We start from the raw sequence: 19,707 nt of genomic DNA, 5'->3' as shown, positions 1-19,707 counted from the left end.
CAGTAAGTGAATTTAAGGCATGTTTCCCCCTCTATTTTTAACAACTCTCAGACATCTCACATCTTACTGTACATTAAACATAAAGAGAAAATGTCTATTTCAGTTCTTTACCTGAAATCAACTTTTACTTGAAATATAACAAAGAGAGAATAGCTTTATCTCTATTAATTTTTCTTTTTTACCCCTTACAATTTTATTTCTTCTTCAGAAAAAGAATATATATTACAGTCAAGTAGTATAAACAGAAGGAATAAATAAATCTATATACATCAATCAGAGACAGCAGCTGTTTCCAGAAAAACCTGAGCAATTATTTATGAAATTATGTCTTCTTCAATGCTTCTGTATATTGTCACAATCCCGGGAGGACCTGATTTCCTGATAAGCCTAAATTGCTGAATTAGAAGAGGAGACGATGTCACGGTACCAATTAGCAAAAGTATTTTGTATGATCTCAAAAAGCTTGTTTTCTATTTTAATAACTGCATCTAAAAAAAACATTCCTTCATCTTAAAAATGGAGGGAACATCCCACCATCAGTGACTCGAACGACTAAAAGCCTTTAAAATACACACGCTGGCTTTTCTGTGAAAGCAGCAAGACAACCATCAACATAGCATGCATTTCAGTCAAGGAACAGGTGCCTATTGATTTATCCATTGAAAACAAGTTCTCAAACCTGGAATTACCCTTGGTGTCAAGAAAGAATGGAATTACTGGTGTGCAATGAAAAATGGGGCAGCAATGGTGTAGCTACAGCACAGAATTAGCACCCAGGGATGTGCAAGCTGCCACAGAGCTGCCGTGAATGCTTTCCCACATTTCCTCCTGGTAATTTTGCATTTTTACTTGATGCAATTCCCAAACTCTCTTCTCCAACATATTGTTCTACCTAACAAGAAATCAGAAGTTTCTTTAGGATCACAGAATGGCCTGAGTTGGAAGGTACCTTAAAGATCATCTAACTGCAACTTCCCTGCCATGGGCAGGGATGTCATTCACTAAATCAGGTTGCTCAGGGCCCCATCCAACCTGGTCTTGAACATTTTCAGAGGCGGGACATCCACAACTTCTATGGTATGGGCTTTCTCGCTCCCTGGAAAGCAGCAGCATTAAACCAAACCAAATCACAAAAAAAAAAAAAAAAGTAGAATATCCCACTCTAAGTCTCAGCCTCTTGAAATCAACCTGAGCCACTTCAGCACCCCTCCCCTTCTCCCATTACTTGACAGGTTTAGATTCCTAATTCAGTGTGTACCAGCCAAGAACAGGAAATGTTAATAATTATGCCAATTTTCAATCACTTTAACTGCTTTTGCAAAGTAGCACGTTTACAAACTTCCTCCCTATATGTGACTAGAAGCTGAAGAGTGAAACTCTGTAGACAAAAGCCAAAGCAGCTCCAAAGTCTTGCAGAGCAGCTTAGGAAAAAAGTCCCACCAGCTGCTGTGTGTTTTGTGTCCTGATCTCGCACCTCAAGCACAGACACAGTCAGGGCACACAGTTGAGGTACCTATTCTGTTGTGCAGTTACGATGAATATTTGCAATCCTTGCTAAAAACTGGCATGAAGTTCCCAGGAAATTATGAGGAAACTGAAGCCTTAAAAAAGGGAAACAACCGATATGCGAAAAGAAAGGCTGGTCCTAACAAGGGTTTACAGGAGCATCTCACACAGAGAGCCTTGAAGCCACACAGCCTTAAAGCCATTGCAGTGCAGATGCACAGCAGCTTCTCTTTAGGATGTGGGTATGCCTTAGGCACATGACTCCAGTGCTATATTACCATGGACTACAGTGTGTTTCTATGGTGCATAAAAGACAGAAGCAGCAAATGCAGCTGCAGAAAACCTCAAGACCATTCCCTCCCTCTCCCTCCATAGTTCCCTCTTTACTGAAGGACACAGGTAACACAGGCACTCAGTGCTCACAATAACAACAAAGGGAATGTGTCATTCAACACAGCTGGATTGAGTGGTCATACCTAAACACCTTCCAACCACATCAGAAAAGGACACCTGGCAGTGTTGGTACCCTTTAAATTGTTTCCTTCTAACCTTTGAGGACTGAAGTTAAATATAACTTCAGCCAAGTGTTAGGGCACACTACCAATGTTATCCCACACAAAGGCAAGAAGGGTTAAGGAACAGTCAGTGACAATTAATAGTATCTATCTTTTCCACTCCTTCACATTTTTCATGCCCTACACCTTTCTTCAGTTTTCTGTAGGGCTCTCTCCATCTTTCTGCCTTTCTTTTTTATCATCTTGCACCAAATATTTTAACTTCTGATTTGGCCTTAAAATTTACTTTTCTTTGTTCTTTTCTCCACACTTTCATAATTGTGCTGTAATGCATATTTAAGATGCTAAGAGCACACGAGAGGATTTTTAGGAGAACACAGCACAATAAGTGAGCTGCTTATAAAATCCAGATACACACATCACAGCAGCAGCAGCCAGTGGATGCTGAGTGTGTTCAGCAACATGTCTGGAGCTTCAATGGAAGCTCATACCCTCAGAAAATGTGGCCCTTAGGTGACAGACTCCTTAGTATTAATGATTGATCCCAATTTCTCACTAATGCAAAAGAACGCTAAAGAAATATAATGGAGGGGGATAAAAAGGGAAAAATGGCAGAAGAGTGAATAAAATAATACAGAAAGACTAAAAGGACAGCTTTGCTTGTATATTAGAGCTGTCGACTGGAAATAATCTTCGTACAGTCCCACCTCCTAAAAAAAAAAAATCCACTCAAAAATGCTACAAAATTAAAAGCCAGCAAATACATTTGGAGTTTGGACTCAGATGCCAAACTTCCACAAAGTCAGTTGTACTAACAATAAAGAGGAGAGAATTATCTCTGTAATTGCTGCAATATTTTCCAAATGCACTCAGCTGAATACAAAATTTATATTTGTGCTTTTTTTTAATACTAGCATATGGTAGTGGGAGCTTCAGACGAGTCACAGAGGGTTGAGTTTTGGAGGATTCAATGAGAAAATTGCTTGAGATGTGGTCAGAATAATTTTATATTTTAGAGGCAAATATTCTTAATTTCCTAGCATGACTTTATAATAGTAATATACCTTCTTTTTTGTGTGTGTGTTTATTATCCTCTAGATTCTGGAAATATTTCTGTATGCTGAGAGCAAATTACACTGACATGACAGTTATAAAACCATGGCAGTCCCAGTTAGTCCTACTCTATGTATTTGCTCTCCCACTGCTTTAAAAACCTAACCCAGAATGGTATGAATGCCTTAGGCTTCCAGTGTGATTTGCAAGAGCAAGGTTTCATTAACATATTGTATGAGTAGTCCAGCCTCCCCTGCTATCACTATGTATAATCATGACATGTAAATGTGACAGTCTGGTCAAATTCTATGTTCAAATTCCCCAATTTAGATTCTTTATGGTGGATCATTTCAAGACATAAAATGTTAGACCTATATGTCTTTTATATAAATCTTAGAGTGTCTTCTACCTCTGTAATATCTGAAGACAAACCTGGTTCTTGCTCAGGGCAGTAATCCCACAGGATTAAGTCATACTGTAAATACCAGACAAATTACAATCGGATTAGGTGGGCAGTCTGTTCATTTACTCAACACAGCTGCACTCCAGAGTCTTTTCACCACTGATGTCTATTTATAGCACAAATGTGTTTTTCTTAAAGTAAATGAACACTGTTTCCATTTCATATCTCTGTTGTCTTACTGTTTGTAACCAATAAGGAGCACATTTCTACTTCCTAAGGAGCAAACAGAATGTTCCTTGAGAGGCCAAGAAAGCTGCTCTCGGTACAGATCTGCAGGGCAAGATTTAGTCTAAATTTATTAGTGAAAAGTCTCTCGAAAGGTTTGCATTCAATTTCAAATGAAATACAGAAAATATCTTTCTGGAGGTAGATATGAGACAGCAGCACAGATATGCTGAAATTTCCCAGGACTTCTTCATTGCAGGAATTTCTACAGTTTCCAAACCTGCTTACATTGGTGAGCATAAAACCTTCTTACAATGCTGACTTGGTAGATCTGGTGTAGCATGGGGTTTACAGGGGATTTCTGCTCACTTCTGAATAAGAAGCATGTTTAATAATGTTCAATATTACATGCACTTTGCCAAAATTTCTCTAACGCTTCGCTGAAATTATTTAAAAATGTCACATCACATCCCTCACAATTACAAGAATCATCTTGCCTTTTAGATACAAACTTGCTCCAGCACACAAATCTGGCATTACTGATTTTTTACTACTGCAATCAATTAATGAAACCCATGGAGCTGAGATATTCATAAAACAGGATTAATGGTTGCAGGCACGAAAATATTAAAGCCAAATTAAGCAAACTGCTGTGCCAAGTAGTATTCTCAGTATCTTGCTAAGTCCATTCTCACCTCCACCTTCTGATTTCAGAGTCATTATTCCTGAAGTCCACAGAGATAAATAAGAATAATACTGCTGAGGCTGGGGCAGCAGAGTCCATGAGTCAGAAGGAATGTTGTAGGTCAACCCACCCCACTGGCACCAAGCTCCCTGATACTTACACACTGGCATGTACTCACTAAGCTGCAGAGGTGCGAGGTAAACAACCTCTGCCATGGAAACCCAGAGGGGGTGTTCTTTTGAGCCCCCTGAGCATGTCCCAAAGTGATGTGACCACATTGCAATGAGTAATGTAAGAGAGGGGCAGAAACACAACTTGAAAGGCAACGTGGAATTCACTTCTCTTCAGTAGTGATGCAGTAGCCTGCAAACCAGAGTACCTTCCTTTATCAGGTATAAACTAGAGTAGCTTGTCATATCATATTTAATATGTTACAGCTGCCAAATAGGCGTAATATAGTACCTACACAAACATGAGATCAGCTGTTCTCCTAAGAGAGCTTTTCCTTTAGGCAGGTGATAAGATTTCAAAGTCATAAACTGATTTTACTGAAGCTGGAAGAGAAAGCGTCCTGAGCCCACTTTGCACTCTGACAAGAGGTGCTAGGGTGACCTTCCACTGCAGGACACTGTCTTTGGCACCACTGAGTAGGAAAGTTTTTGCAACAGAAATACGGGTGCCAGGTTCTGCATTCATGCACCTGTGGGACTCCTGTTGATATCATTAGGAGTTTCCACATTTCACTAGCTCAGAAGTGAACATGTTGTAAACCTGAATGTATGTGGGGCAGTGATTTTATGATACAGCATATGACAAGTCAATATTGGCTTAAGGTTTTCCTGCACAATTTCCTCCTGTGCTTTTCTCTCTGTGTGGGTTTATAGGCTATGTGTGTTATAGATCATGTTGGTTTTCAGATCAATTCACAGCACAACCTCCCAACCAGTCCCACTAGCCCAGCTGAAAGAGATACTCTGTGTCACAGCACAGAAGGAGGCAGTGGGAAGTAGGGGAATGGTTTACAAAGAATCACAGAATCATTTAGGTTGGAAGAGACCTCCAAGATCATCGACTCCAGCCTTTGACCAAGGCTTAACCAAAGTTAAGCTGGTACCTCTGGTTGGTATCATACTTGCCAGGATCACTGGTCAAGTTAAGGGTGATCACTGGATCTTGGTAAAAAACCCCAAACAAGGACTGTTTGCTTATTTTGCTACAAACTGCTTGGACAATGACTGTATCCTAGCATCCATAAAGAAAGGAAGGATGTGCCATGGTAGGAAGATCCCAACTCACATGGAAACATTACATTTGTGGAAAATTAATGCAAATTGATTTCTTTTGCAAGACCAAGTCATGAGCTGTACTTCTGCAGTGCAGTATGCATACTTAAAAACCTTAAAAATATAACAACATGAAGACTAAAGCGATTTTGACAATAATAATTTTTCTTTTTGTTACAAGAAATTTATATAATTCAGACTTCTGAGATATCTAATATATATAACATATTTAATATATCTAATGAAAGATATATTGTAAAAAGAAAAATGAGGAAAAATTACATCAAGGACTTACTTTCTGCAGGTTCCTTAGATCTTCTGCCACTGGAGGACTTCCTCAGGAGACTTCGTCCTGAGGTGAAGAGGCTGGTTAGTTCCTCCAGAGGACTGGTGGGTGTCCGAGAACGGGAACCACTCTGACAGGATGACCCATAGGTACTGACAGAGGCATTTACCATCTTTCCTCCTTCTTGCAATGTGTTTCTGGCTGTAGAATGAGGCACTGATGGGGAGCTTCTTGAGAGACTTCCTGAATGTACAGAGTCATAAGGTGGAGGTCTTTTGAGGCTTAAGGGGGTGAGAGACCTACCCATACTGACAGGAGAAGGTGAGGCAGAGTGACTTTTAGGATAACCATGTGGAGACTGTGTTCTGTATAAGGTAGAAGGATGAGGAGGTGAGGAGGTGTGCCCAGGGGTGCTAGTTCCATGAGACACTGTCTGATCTTTCTCCAGTTTTTGATGGCCTGGTGTATGAGGTGGCAGTGAAGATGGAGAAGCTCCAGCTTGTTGTTTGATGTAAGACACATTTTCTAAAACGGGAAGCTTTGTGACCTCTAGTGGAGTTAGAGGAGACTCGTCAGAATTTGGGGAACACTGCACTGGTGCTGGTGGGAACACCAGCAGTGGAGGTCTGTGAGAAAGCAGATTTGGAAATGGTGGGGGTATATCACAAAGCAAGCCCTTGGGAGTAGATGGCACTGAAGACTTGGTGAAATCTAGGTCAGGCACTGTGGGAGTAGCACACTGAGAAGAACAAGTGTGATGGTCATATTCACATTGACATTTTGAATCTTGGCCTACATCATCAAATATAGGGTATTTCATCTCCTCATAGACGGCTTCACTTTGGTCATCCTCATCTTTTTTGAAGTCTCTGAGAATATTCCCAACCATTTCGATATAAACAGGCTCTTCTTCCTCTGTGTCGGGAGCAGGACTGCTGACCTGTGATAAAGAGGCATCCCTAGTGAGTGATGTCTTCATAGGGCCATGCTTTTTGATATATGTTTCATCAAAAGATGTGCTTAGCTGAGTGTTTGGATTTCTTTTCGGCTTAGGAGGTGGAATCTTCTTTGTGTATTCATCACTGTGAGGTCTTGGTTTGGCTGACACTGAAAACAGAACAAAATATAAACTAATCAGAAGCATGTAACACACTTTGTCAACCATAAGATTTCCATTACAGTGTCATAGTTCTGGAATGAATTTCCTAGGACCAGCTTGTTGTTGGTTTTCTCTGGTATTACATCAGTAGAACATTATAAAAATAACCCTCTATTCAAAACACTCCTAGAGTTCCCCCCAGAACGCTCTGACACTCCAGTAGTTAGTGAGCACTTCCCTTCCTCCGAGACATCTGTTCTTTCCCAAACTCTTTAGGACAGGGGACTTTCCATTTTTAAATATTATGCTTTTCAAATATCACTGTGGGATTTTAAAGATCCAAAGAGTTGCTTAAGACATAACACTAAGTTTCAAAATGAACTCCTTTTGGCTCAGAGAGAACAATTAAGATCCTGGACATTCATACTGGCATGACAGTGATGTAACTCTGAAGTGACACAGTGATGAAGCAAGACCTTTTTAATTATAGTAACTTCTTGCATAAAGCACAACAATTCTCTCAGCACTGACTGAGAAAGGAAATACTCATACACAAACTGTAAAATCTACTGTTGAGATAATCCTAATTTATCTGGAATCTGTCCCATTATTAACAAGATTTCAGCGAAGTCAAGGAGGAACAAAGTATCTCAGATTCAGATCCTTTCCACACAGGTTATTTATAGGAACCTTGTCTTTGAAACTATAAATCAAAACATTGTGATGAAACTGATTTGAAATGAGAGGTCAAGGGTTTCTTAGAAATTATCCTTTATGAATTAAACAATAAAGATATTCATGGAAATTGCATTTTGTTCACTTTGTATAAAGAGCTAATAAAACATCTCATTAAATGTTAGGGTTAATAAAATGTCTCATTAAATGTTTAGGTGAAGCTAGTTTTTATCCAAAGCAGATTCAACAAATTTATTCAGAAACAAAAGTTACCACATACATTAAACTTTGTTTATATTCCTATACAGTGATTGACACCTCATTAGTAAGTTTCCCAATTAAAAAACAAAACAAACAAACCAACCCCAAAAAACTCCTATACTACAGGCCAGTTCTGAATGGCGGCTTTCCCACCTTTCCAAACTTTGTTGTTCCTTGCAATTCACTGCTCCAAATCTGCCACTGTGAACTCAGTGCTCAGAGACATTTCCAGACACCGTCTGCTGAACCATCAGCAAACAGCCAGGAAACGTCTGATGTTAAACCAAGCAGGCAGTACTCATGGAGTCAAAAATCCTCTCTTAGAAACAGCCTTAAACATATTATGAAAGCCAGCAGTGAGGCTCTGCTCTGCCAGCTCAAAGACAGTATTTTGAGGACAGTACCTGCGAGGACTCTGGCCCAGGGCTGGCAGACACCTGCATTAAAGCACCTTACTAAGGTGACTTGGTTGGTATCAGAGGAGGACTCAAACACAGTGTTATCACTTTGTCACAATTCTGCTTTGATCTGCTAAATAACCTCTGTTCAATTCCCAGAAGCCACAGCAGTACAGGCAGATGATAAACAAGTTTTGTTTAGGAATATGGAGCTGCGAATGTACATATATGCACGTGCACATATATGAAGTAATGAGACCACTCTTCATCAGCAGCATTTGTTTAAGCTTAACATACAACTAAGGTACAACAAAGCAAAAAGAAAAAGAAATCTTTCCAGAATTAAAAGAAACAAAATAACACTTGAAAAATTATATTACGCTTTCATGATGATTCTAATTAATGTGTTCCACTTTGCAGCAGGCTAGGGACATGCAAAAGCTACCACAGATAAGAGTGTTTGGTAGCTTGATAATTTTTTTCACTGTGTGGATATATCCTAATGCATTTTAAATTTGTCTTTTTAATTAACCCAAATTAATTTTCTTGAATGTATTAGGCTAGACTTTTGGGAATGAGATGTAGGCTACCAGAATCTTTTGGGCTTTGCAGAAAATACTACTCCTGATGTATTTGACAATGCTAGCATATCTCTCTTGCCATGCTTCCAGCTAAATTACTATTTCCTTTTTGTTTAGTCTGTTATTTGTAAATTATATTTGTATACTATTGACATAAACTTGATCTTAATCCTCTCTCCACACCTCTGTTAATCTGATTTACAGCCCTGTCAAAAGCAATCTTATTCAGATTGCTGTCATGAAAATGAAGAGAGTCAGTGACTGGCACAAACTGTCTGATCATTTGTGAATGTGTTGCATACGACCTGAACTCTATTTTAGCTACATCTGAAAATTGTACAGAGAGGCTTCTCCCAGTCTTCTGTTCCCTGTGCTTCATGCTCCTTAATGAATACCTGAGATAGAAACATTTCCTGATCCTCTGCTGTCCTCAAACCCCTGTTCCGTGTGCCGGTTTCTACATCTTCTGTGCCATGGGTGTCCCACTAAGAACATGCTCTGCCTCACAGCCACATCCCCACTCTTTCATCTCTTTATCTGCAGAGATGTTAAGGACGGACAAATAATCAAAACATGGGATGCTCCTGTGTCAGTGGTCATTCAAGGATAGTGTTGGCTGATATTTTTATCGAAAAATAGTCAAAAGTGGTTACAAGTACTGTGTTTTCAAAAAAATTGCTCGAAAAAGCATATTTTCCTCTTCCCTCCTTCCATTTTCACAGTTTTTTATCCAGTTGATTAAGTTCTGCCACACAGTCTAAACGTGTCCTTAGGTGCTGTAGTTTGCATATACAACATTCACAGGTTATTACATTACAAATGAGGAAATGAGAAATGTCAAGGAAAAATGACTGACATTCTGCCATCTAGTCTTGTATTTTTGCATGAGTTGAAACTAGGTACCAAGTGACACACAGAGCCTCATCTGCTGTTGCATGATATGCAGCATTAGCCTAACATATCTTGGTGACATTATCAACAAAAAGGTCAAATGACCCAATCTTGCTGTATGAGAACGAGTAAAACATGACAAAGTGATTTACTTTCCATTTTGTTTCTAAAGCATTTTTCCTCTGCCATAGTTAATTTTATTAAACCATCTATTTCCAGGAGGTAGCATGTTACTGAGATCTTTTTCCTTCTGTGACAAATTGGACTTTTCAAATTAAAATTTTGAACTGTTTTAAGTATTTTATAAACTTTAAAAGGTAAAAAAGTATCTACCTCCCATATATTGCACAAAGTATAAGACTTTCTAGAGAAAATACACAGGTAAATGGATAAATAACAAAGGAATCATTTAATCATGACTGGGAACAGAGGAACTGTTCAACATCTACCATGAACTCCCCTTGGATGCAGGGGAACATTCAGGAGGCAAACTGAATTAGCTTTAAGAAGCTAATGATGCAAGACATTTCAGTTTATTTAGCAAAAGTTTCTACTCTGAAACAGAGTTCCATGGCAAGGGCTGAATTCTACAGGACACCTTATAATAGAATATGGGTCATGAACTACCACTACAGCCTGGAACAACAGAGAAAAAAACAGGAATCCTACAGCTAAACAGAGCTGTGCAAAGCTAATGAAAGGAGCAGGGAGTATTTGTGCAGTTCCTGTGTTACCAACATTTGCCAGAGACAGATGTGCATGAATGCAGAAGCCCTGGCAAGATCCCATACTCCATGAAAGGGGGTTATTTGGCAATCTCCAGAGAGGAATAGGCAAGATTGCTTAAAGTACTTGACATTTATCAGGCAGAAAAAGCATTCAGTGCCTGCTGAGAACATAAACTCCTATGAAAAGCAAACCATGCTGACATATTGGTGGTACACATACTGCTGTGTTGTCTGCCCTAAACATGGAGTAATTAAGTGCTTTTCAACATGGATTACTATGTCCTTGGTGCAACTGTTGCCACTAACCTGTGTTGAAATTCTGCCACTCATACACCAGCGGACGTGGGTCCTGATCCAAAGCTAAATGGAAAAAAAGAAAGTGAGAACTATTTCTTTCCCTGCCAGGTGCAACTTTCCTTAAACATCCATCTCAAAGTGCTTCTATCACAGACACACACAAACACATGTGACCACCAGGCCTGGGAGGAGTTTGAGAGATGAGAGGCGCTCAGAGGAAGAAAACTCAGCATCTGCTCCATGGTCCTCTGCCCTCATAGGAGCTGCCACAATGCTGTGCTAGCAGACCCTTGTTTGCATCAGAACCATCCAAATTACCATGACTGATAAACTGGAGATACAATAATCCTTGCAAACAACAGTGAACTTCACAAAGTTTATGTTGCTTGGGCAGGAACTCGCCATGCTTAATAGTGTCCTACTACCAAGCAATTAATTATCCAGCTCTAACAAACCTCAAGCAAAACAAGAGATGTAGGCTCTAGTAACTTCGGTTCTTGTCTCGAAGCAAGTAGCACAATGCCTAAAATAGCCTCACAGAAGCCCTACCGAGAATATGACATTTTTGAAATGAGATATATGTAGCGCAAAGGTTACGTGTAGCTTTCAGACATGCCCAGATAATCTGCCTTTCAAAGTTAATTTTGGAAATACAAAGTGCTTCTGGTATTATCCTTCTGAAGTATTTTTTTACTCTTTAAGGAGAGACTGAAATATGAAAATGTGTTGTCATACCGCTGTTTATTGTTTGCTCGCTGTGTAAGGAATGAGTGAAAACATCTAAAAATTAAAATTAATTTTGTAATTGTCCTTTGGGTGTTTTTCAGCTTTTAAATTTCACAGACCAATCTGATGAATTGTGCTGTTCACTGTAAAAAACAGAATAAACAGATGTAACAGGAAAATTCCTCCCTTTCAATTTTTACAAGAGGCTATAGGATTCACACTATTTCTAAATGAAGGAATGAATTGGGCCCTAAAAATGTCTAAATTTCTTAAAAATGTGACTTTAAATATGGAAGGAATTAATCTGATTGTATTTTGAGGGATACCTCTATCAAAAGGAGCCTCCAGGAGTGAAAGGAAATAGAATTTCTTTAATTAAACCCTGAACGTGCTGGATACTGAATCACAGATACACAGATTCTGATTCACATCACATAATTCAACAGAGAAAATCCAGCTCTAGGGTAGTACAGAACCTATATGTATATATATGTGTATGCAAGTTCAAGACTGAATAACCCCACTGGCTCTAATGAAATGAACTGCTTGTTCAAAGTTGCACATCATTTTAAGTGCATTTGTGCACCAGTGCTTATATTGGGTTGGATTTCATTATCTCTGTAGGTGAAGTTTGAATATTCTTAGTGAAACTGAATTTAAAAAGGCACAGTCCTCTGAACTGTGCAAAAGATAGGAACTCAGGAGACCTGAGTTTAATTCATCTCTTTGTCACAGGCCACAGGGCCTTGCCTGTCATTTTACCCCTTAATGTTGCCTTTCACTATCTATCTTTTGCCTGTTAAGGCTCAAAGGTTTTTTAACACAAAGTTTTTATTTTAATTTATTTGGTTACATCAAAACTTGCACGGAGCTTCCTATCATTGGAAAGCAACAGCAGAAAACTAAAGCAAATTTAAATGTAGTTATTGGAGACATGCAGTGTTGAACATGCATCTTTTCTTCTCCAAGGAATATTTGAATGCAAACGTTCACCTACTGAGAACAGTCAGAAAATATACACACAAAGATGCATCGTAACCAGTGATTATAGAAATATCATCACTAGATTGAAGTAACATCAGAGACTGTATCTCTGTCACGAAAAAAACCCTGGCTTTCAAAATAGCACTGTCCTCATGGACACAAGGCCTTTCCCTGCAGGTTACCTCTTCCTTTCCTAAAAGATCCTCTAAAAGAGGGGAAGCACAAGGAAGGAAAAAAAGAGCCATCTGATTAATTCAAATAGGCAATAGGTGGTTTCAGCACAATGATTTCATGCAGTACATATTTCTTCTCTGCTCCTGAATCTATTAGCTCTTACTGGAAATTATTTGGGCATTTAAAGAAGACAAAATTATACTGAAAATGGAGGGACTAAAAGTCAATGTCATAAAATAATACTGACGTGCTACTTGTCTCAAGGCTATGATTAAGGAGACTTCCTCAAAAGTATTCAGGTCCCTTTATTTTGGCTACAACTTCTTTTGCCTTTTAAAATGATTGATTTCTGCTCTAATTCAAAGTGGTGGAAAGCTAGTGGCTTTGGGAGTGGCTTTGGGAGTGATATTCCAGAATTAAACATCAGTACAACAGAGAGCAGAATTGGGCCCTGCAGTTAAATTCAGTTCTGCATTATTCCAACAATACTACTGCAGCTGATAGGTGCTGTGCTTGAAGATATTGTACTGCCAGATTCAGTTTAGGGCTCTGTATTTGGGCCACAAAGCTGAACTCTCAGCCCCAACACCCCAGTTCCTAACCCGCTCTATATGCCAAGGTTGCCACACCTGCCTGGGATTCCCAAAAACCAGCACTGCCTTGCTGCCAGTGCCTCCTCCCAGCACAGCAGGGGCTGCCAGTCCTTTGTTCCGAGACTAGGGCAGACCCAGAGATGCCAGGATACATCAAAACCTTTGGATTATCAGCATGCTGGAGAGAGTCCCTCCGCAAACGGCCACGTTCCAGAACAGACTGGCTTGCAGGTTTTGTCCTCCATAGACCTCCACTTCTCTGTGTATCCACCTGGCACACTGAATCCCGCTTATTAGTCTTTCCTACAGTGAAAAGGTCTTCAAAAACTTCAAAAAATTACAAAGTAACTAAGTCTCTGTCTGAATGCCCAGCCTCGTGCTCTCACATATTTTGAACTTCACATCCTAGTTCTTTTAAAGAATGAGTAATTGATGTCCCTGATTTTTCCAGATAACATTGAATAGGCAAAGAAAAAAGAAAAGCGTATTTGAGGAATAATTACAAATTATTTGCAATCAAGCTGTTCTGTACTATTCATTGAGGTTAAAAGTTATTGTCAGTCAGCACAGCTCTGGAAAGGCAGAAAAAGCAAGACTTTGGATAAGTAAGAAAAGAATAGTCAATTTGAATCATCCTCCTTTTACAGGAAAACTGATGAGCTGAGTGCAAAAGGAGGCAAACGAAAATAACTTCTTTTAGGTTACTCTCTGAGTATCCATCCAGAAAAATATCCTTGAACTAATATGCCCAGACACAATGGGCCAGGATCTATGACATTACATGGGTATAAGTTATGGCAGTTCCAGTGGGAGAGGTTCTGAGGAGGGAGCAGTGGGAGGATGACTGGGGAAGGATCCTCAAGGATCCTCACACTGCCCACACATGCAACGAGTACTTTCAAAGTGCTGGTTCATTCTGTTTCAGACAGCCTGAAGTCTGCAATATGCAAATCAGATTTTGCAAATGGTGTACCAGTGGCAATAAAAATTTTTCTAACTCTATATACGCTGAAGGAATTCTGGATATAGAAAGGCAATTGTCATGGGAACTTATCTGCCACAAGCATCATTAATGAAGAGTGTGCAAACAGAATTACTGAATCATGCTGGCAGAGAAATTAATTTACAAAGTGTATGTGCTTGTTTTTTGATGGCTTTACTGCAGAAACATGTACAGAGCTGGAGCAGTGAAGAGTTACCCACGGTCACAACAGAGTACAGTGAAAGAGCCACAGATCAGCAACATGAGTAAAGCCCTTCCAGTTTATAGCAGCATTTATGGAATCTTAACTGTCATCTTGGAAGACAGTTTGCTGTTTTACTGTAAACTGACTGCTATTCCTCTACTTTTGCATCTCCCCACAAACTGACTGAGTTTCAGATGGAGAATGATGGGCGACCCTAACCCTAACCCCCACTACCCCCCAGCTCAGCATTTTTGATGTGGTGCAGTTCTCATAGAGTTGTCACCCTACACTCAGCTGCCCCTTTTCCCTCTCTGCAGTTTCCCTGTAGCTATTCCCTGAACGTCACACAGAAGATGGTGAGGCTCTGCATTTTCTATGAGTTTCTACAGGCTTTACCATGGGATGACTGCAAGCATAACAGCATTTCTGTTGACCTGTAAAAAGAAAATATCTCCCTTCTGTTCAGAAAGGGATGCTTCTGAGTACGTGTAAAGAGCTAAGTCCCATCAACACATGCCCTACACACCTACGTCACATGAGCTTGGTACGTAGAGGACACCACTATCGTACCAGTAAGCCTTTGAGGGCTGAGCTGCTTATTCCTATGTTACCTGCTGCCCAAAGGGTACTGAAGGTCTCAGTGGTATCATCTGGCAATGCTCATGTAAACAAAGGCAGACTCCAGTCAGTGCAACTCCCGGCTTCACAGGAGCAACACTGCTATCGATTACCAGCTACTGTAGCTCAGGGCAATGATGTGGGAAATCGTTTGCTGAACTTTCGTGAACTTCTTGGAGAAGGCATGGTACCCAGGCTTTCTGACCCAGTGCTCATAGAGACACTGAACAAAACTGATCTCTGAAAGAGTTCCTGGCTCTGGGGCATTTCTAAAACCGGGAGATGCACCCAAATAGTGAACTCTAAAATTATTTACTGGGGAAATGGTAAAGAAGGAAATAAAGCTAGTGGAAGAGTAAATGCTTAATGAAACAGTAAGTTTAACTCAACTCCTTCATTTATCTAGAAAAATAGTCTGTATTTGTTTCCTTGATTTAATTGTTGTTTTGGTTCACAAGCAACTAGACCAGAACACTAGCAGTTACTATATGCAAAGACTTGAATAATTTATCCAGAGTTATGGGACACTTCATTTTTCAGATCCAGAGCAATGCTTATCTTCTACTTACAGCTATAATAAGTAGGTCAAATGCATTATTTGCTTATATAAGTAACAATCTGTTTGCTGAGCATCTAAAATAATTGCAGCCCATTAAATGAAGCTGGCAGACCTACCGAGGTGGTGGTGTGCAGAATACTGAGCTCTTGGGGACTTCAACATGAGGTTTACTGTGTCCAACTATTTCACAGGCACAGCAGCTCCACACTGGCTCCTGTGTGTCCTTGGCATCTCCCACCAGCAACAAGAAACCAATAGATTTCACAAACCCTCTCTCCCCCCAAAAGTTCCCTGGGATTTTTGCAGTTCTTTCTTTTTGGCTGTTGTATAAAGAGCCTCTTGCTGCCGCTGACTGACACATCCGGCAGGCCCGTCGTTCTGCCACCGAGCTCACATTTCAAAACACAGCACAAGGTTGATGGTCGGGGTCAGATGAGTCACCACAGCAGGAGCATCAAGAAAGCAAACGAGCCACAAGGAACAAGAGTTCATCTAAAGGGGCACTCTTTCCTCAGCCAAAAGGACACAAGGTGACCCTGCAGAGGCAGTTACTACAGATTGTCACTGAGCATCTTTTGGGTAAATATGATGATAGCTGAGGTGGACAGAGCACTGTCAGAGCAGCTCACAGGCAGGCAGCAGGGCCTGGAGATGTAACACTAGCAGCACTATGGTCAGAGCCTGAATGGTATGAAATACTCACAGTAATCAGCTTTAGGAAAAATGCCTCATAGCTATTAATTTTACTTCCATCTTCATAGGGTTGACTTCTCTCTCCTCCTCAACTCTAAATAAAGTGTTGACAAAATTACAGACAAGCCACACATTATCAGCTACCTCCACTTGGAGTTTCTCTGTGTGCCTGGCATCCATCATTTCTTCCTGCATTTATTTGCAGAGTGGTGTAGTGAAACTAGTAGAGCCTGTAATAGTGTTGATCTACAAGGGTCATGCAGCCGAGTCTCATCACCATAAATTCACCTGGTATGGCTGCAGTGTACAGCACCATTTTGACAGCGTTGTGCACAGTTCCAGACAAGCTTTAGGAAGGCCACCTCCTGTTTCAAATGCCAGGCTTGACCTCATTGTTCCACCTGAGAAGCGAGATGGAGGGTGAAAAGGCAAAGATGGAGCACACAAAGGAACAGCCTGTTTACAGCCTGTTTCATTTTGTTGCTGTTCAGAAGTAAAGCTCTTTGCAGGAATTCAACCACACCGCCGAGGCACAGTCTGTGGTAGAGCACAGCTCAGAACAGCCTGAGCTCTGAGGCAGGTTGTTGCCTACCATCTCATGGGACTATCTGTTCTGTAAACCCATGGCATTCAGCATTTCACAAATCTGGATCATAATGGCAGCTCAGATTTTGCCATCCTTATTCACGCTCTGCAGCATCAGTGATACCATCAGGAGGCTGGGAAAGGGAACTTGAGCAGTTCCTATGCTGAGCAGCTGTTTGAAGTCTTGGTTTCCACAGTGACTGCCCTGAGTTCACAAATGAAACCCTGTCAGATGTGCAGAATTTCACATTAGCAAGGACAGTATTTTTCACATAATCCCTTCTCTACTTCTTTCTACAGTACTGCTCACAAAAGCACTGACACGTCCCATCAGCTCAAGCTTTGAATGTGAACAGAAACACTCTGATCATAAGCTGATTGCAAACTACTTCACTAACAAAGCCTTTGTTGCTATTCCTATGTTACAAAGGAGGAATCTGTGACACTGAGAGCAAAGTGAAATGCTCAAGGTCATCTGTGCCAGTGGTGGTAGAGATGTGAAGGGCCTGTTCCTCCACTTACACCATTGGGAGAAAATGGTTATTTTTACTTACAGAAGTCTTCATTTGCCATAACACTTTCTGACATGCAAGCAGGCATTTTCAGAACTGGGATCATATAGCAATTAGCCGCTGCAGATATTTAGCCACAAACCCAGTAAAAATTATTTACCTTTAACAAAAAATAACAAATTCAGAATCACAGAACACTGAGTTTTCGTGGTTTTGCTTGCAAACCCTCATAAATAATAAAATAAGCAGGCTAAACATATGATCAAGTTTTTGCATCCTCACTAGTGGTATATCTTCAAGTCTGTGCTTGGTACACATTTGTATGTTTGCTTTTTTGGTCACTGACTTTTCTTTTAATCAAAAGTTTACTTACCATCTTATTCATCAAAATCCAAATATTAAGAGACGTCTATTGTCACAATCAAAAACCTAACCCCACTGAAACTTTCCCAATTGAGGACACTTCTGGCATGCCCCCACTGATTATAAGGCAAGGTTTATAGCCAAGCCATCCTTCAATATTCCACCAAGAGGAAATAGAAATAGCTCCATTTTCAGCCATGCATGGAGGGGAGAATTACAGGAATCTCCTTTACCCCACAAAGCACTGTTAGGACCAACAACCCAAAGGTTATACTGCTTCCAACATAGCTGAGTTTTTTCAAGCATGTTTATGCTCAGAGAGTCCTGTGCTTGCAGTTCTGGTTTTGTTTTACTCTTAAGCATAAGAAGAGCTAGAATCCTCCAATTGTTATTGTAAGATGGTTGAATTTGAAAGCAGAGTATTATTTATGATTAGTTATGATCATCTCAGAGAAATTAGGGAAGACATGGCAAATATTATACCACTGCACTGGAAATGGATATTAAGCTATGCCTCTCGCTGATGTCAAGTACACCATGCTCTGGCTTATTTAGATGCCCATATCTAAGGCTCCCCTCACCCTGAACTAGCAGTCAGCTGCAAATCCCATGAACTTTGGGGTATGTGTTTCTTGTTTAACATCCCAGAAGCTAGGCCACTAAAATTAGCCCCAAAATTGTGTGCTTAGTTTTATTTTTTTCCCCCTCATACATCTATGAAAAGCCCAGGCTGATACACTGTGACCTCCAGGCAAGTTGATGGCACTGCAAAAAGGAAGCTGTGCTCTGCTGAGCTGTCACTGCTGTGCACGTTATCCCAACACAGCACCGTTTGCACACGTACGGATGGAAAAGCTTGAAGTGCCAAACACAGTTGTAGCACGTCAGGCATATGTTGCCTGATGTCACCCAACATTAAGCCAAGTGGAAGAGATGAAAGCAGCAAACCAGTGCACCAACCAAGACTACTATATTCAGTCATTAGAAAGAAATTACCAATGAAACAGAGGTTAGCCATGACAGGGTCTCACCTGGAGCTAGAATTGAATCTCTTGGGATGTGATTCTGTAAGCACTGTGCATTCCCAGTAAAGCCGATGTGAGTGTAACCTGTACAAACCTCTTGGCACAAAATACTTTGAGAGCTCAGTCATGCTTCACTCCATAAGGATTTGTCTCATTTGACTGTTTAAGTGAGAACAAAATTAGGGCACCAGTTAAAAATAAGGTAAGACAAAGAGGTGGAAATCCAATGCATTTGCTGTAGAACAAAGAGTGCTGCTGTTTTGTGTTTTTTCCTTTAATTCCAAATGAGTTTTGCATGCATCTCTATTATCATAGACCAGCTTTGAGAGTAAACAGAGGCTCTAGGATTTCAATCTGATCCCTCAAGCCCTTAACTCATTTGTCCACAATGCCTTTAACAGACAATGCCAAAGACAGTATGCAAAACAGAAGCATAGTAGGAGTATTCTCAAATTGTTATTTTTGTAGTTTCACAGGCATTTCATTTTACTTAACAAATTGTGATGGGCTGTCAAAACAAGGCAAGAGAATTAACCTGGATTTCTCCTCCCCTCCTCTCCTGGCCTTGACTTCAGAGCCATTCAGTGAAGCAAAATAAAGCAAGAATCTAGTGTTTCATAGTATTTCAACTCACAGGTGGAAATGCTGAGAAGGTCCAGTACTATGGTTCCCTGAGGTATAAACAAAATAAAAAATGAAATAGAGTCACAAATAAGATGACTTACAGTGACCTGCTGATAATGAATGGATTTATTGACACTATAACCTTAGTTACATAGGGGCTGTCTGTTGAGGCTGCAAA

The 19,707-nt window shown here is 40.2% G+C and overlaps 1 protein-coding gene across 4 annotated transcripts in view; it reads right to left on the bottom strand.

Moving 5' to 3' along the window:
• The window catches only part of NYAP2 (neuronal tyrosine-phosphorylated phosphoinositide-3-kinase adaptor 2), a 135,203-nt gene that overhangs the window by 47,985 nt on the left and 67,511 nt on the right, over positions 1–19,707 (bottom strand). For all 4 annotated transcript variants that reach the window (XM_017822416.1, XM_017822418.1, XM_017822417.1 and 1 more), the window contains one exon: positions 5,966–7,063. In XM_017822416.1, the coding sequence (XP_017677905.1) occupies positions 5,966–7,063 (1,098 nt within the window). The remainder of the gene's footprint in view (positions 1–5,965; positions 7,064–19,707) is intronic.

This window comes from Lepidothrix coronata, unplaced genomic scaffold (genome assembly GCF_001604755.1).
Source record: "Lepidothrix coronata isolate B3197 unplaced genomic scaffold, Lepidothrix_coronata-1.0 Scaffold97, whole genome shotgun sequence".
NCBI classification, from domain to species: domain Eukaryota; kingdom Metazoa; phylum Chordata; class Aves; order Passeriformes; family Pipridae; genus Lepidothrix; species Lepidothrix coronata.
Note: the sequence above shows the minus strand (reverse complement) of the source record. Positions and strands in the feature narration are given on the sequence as shown.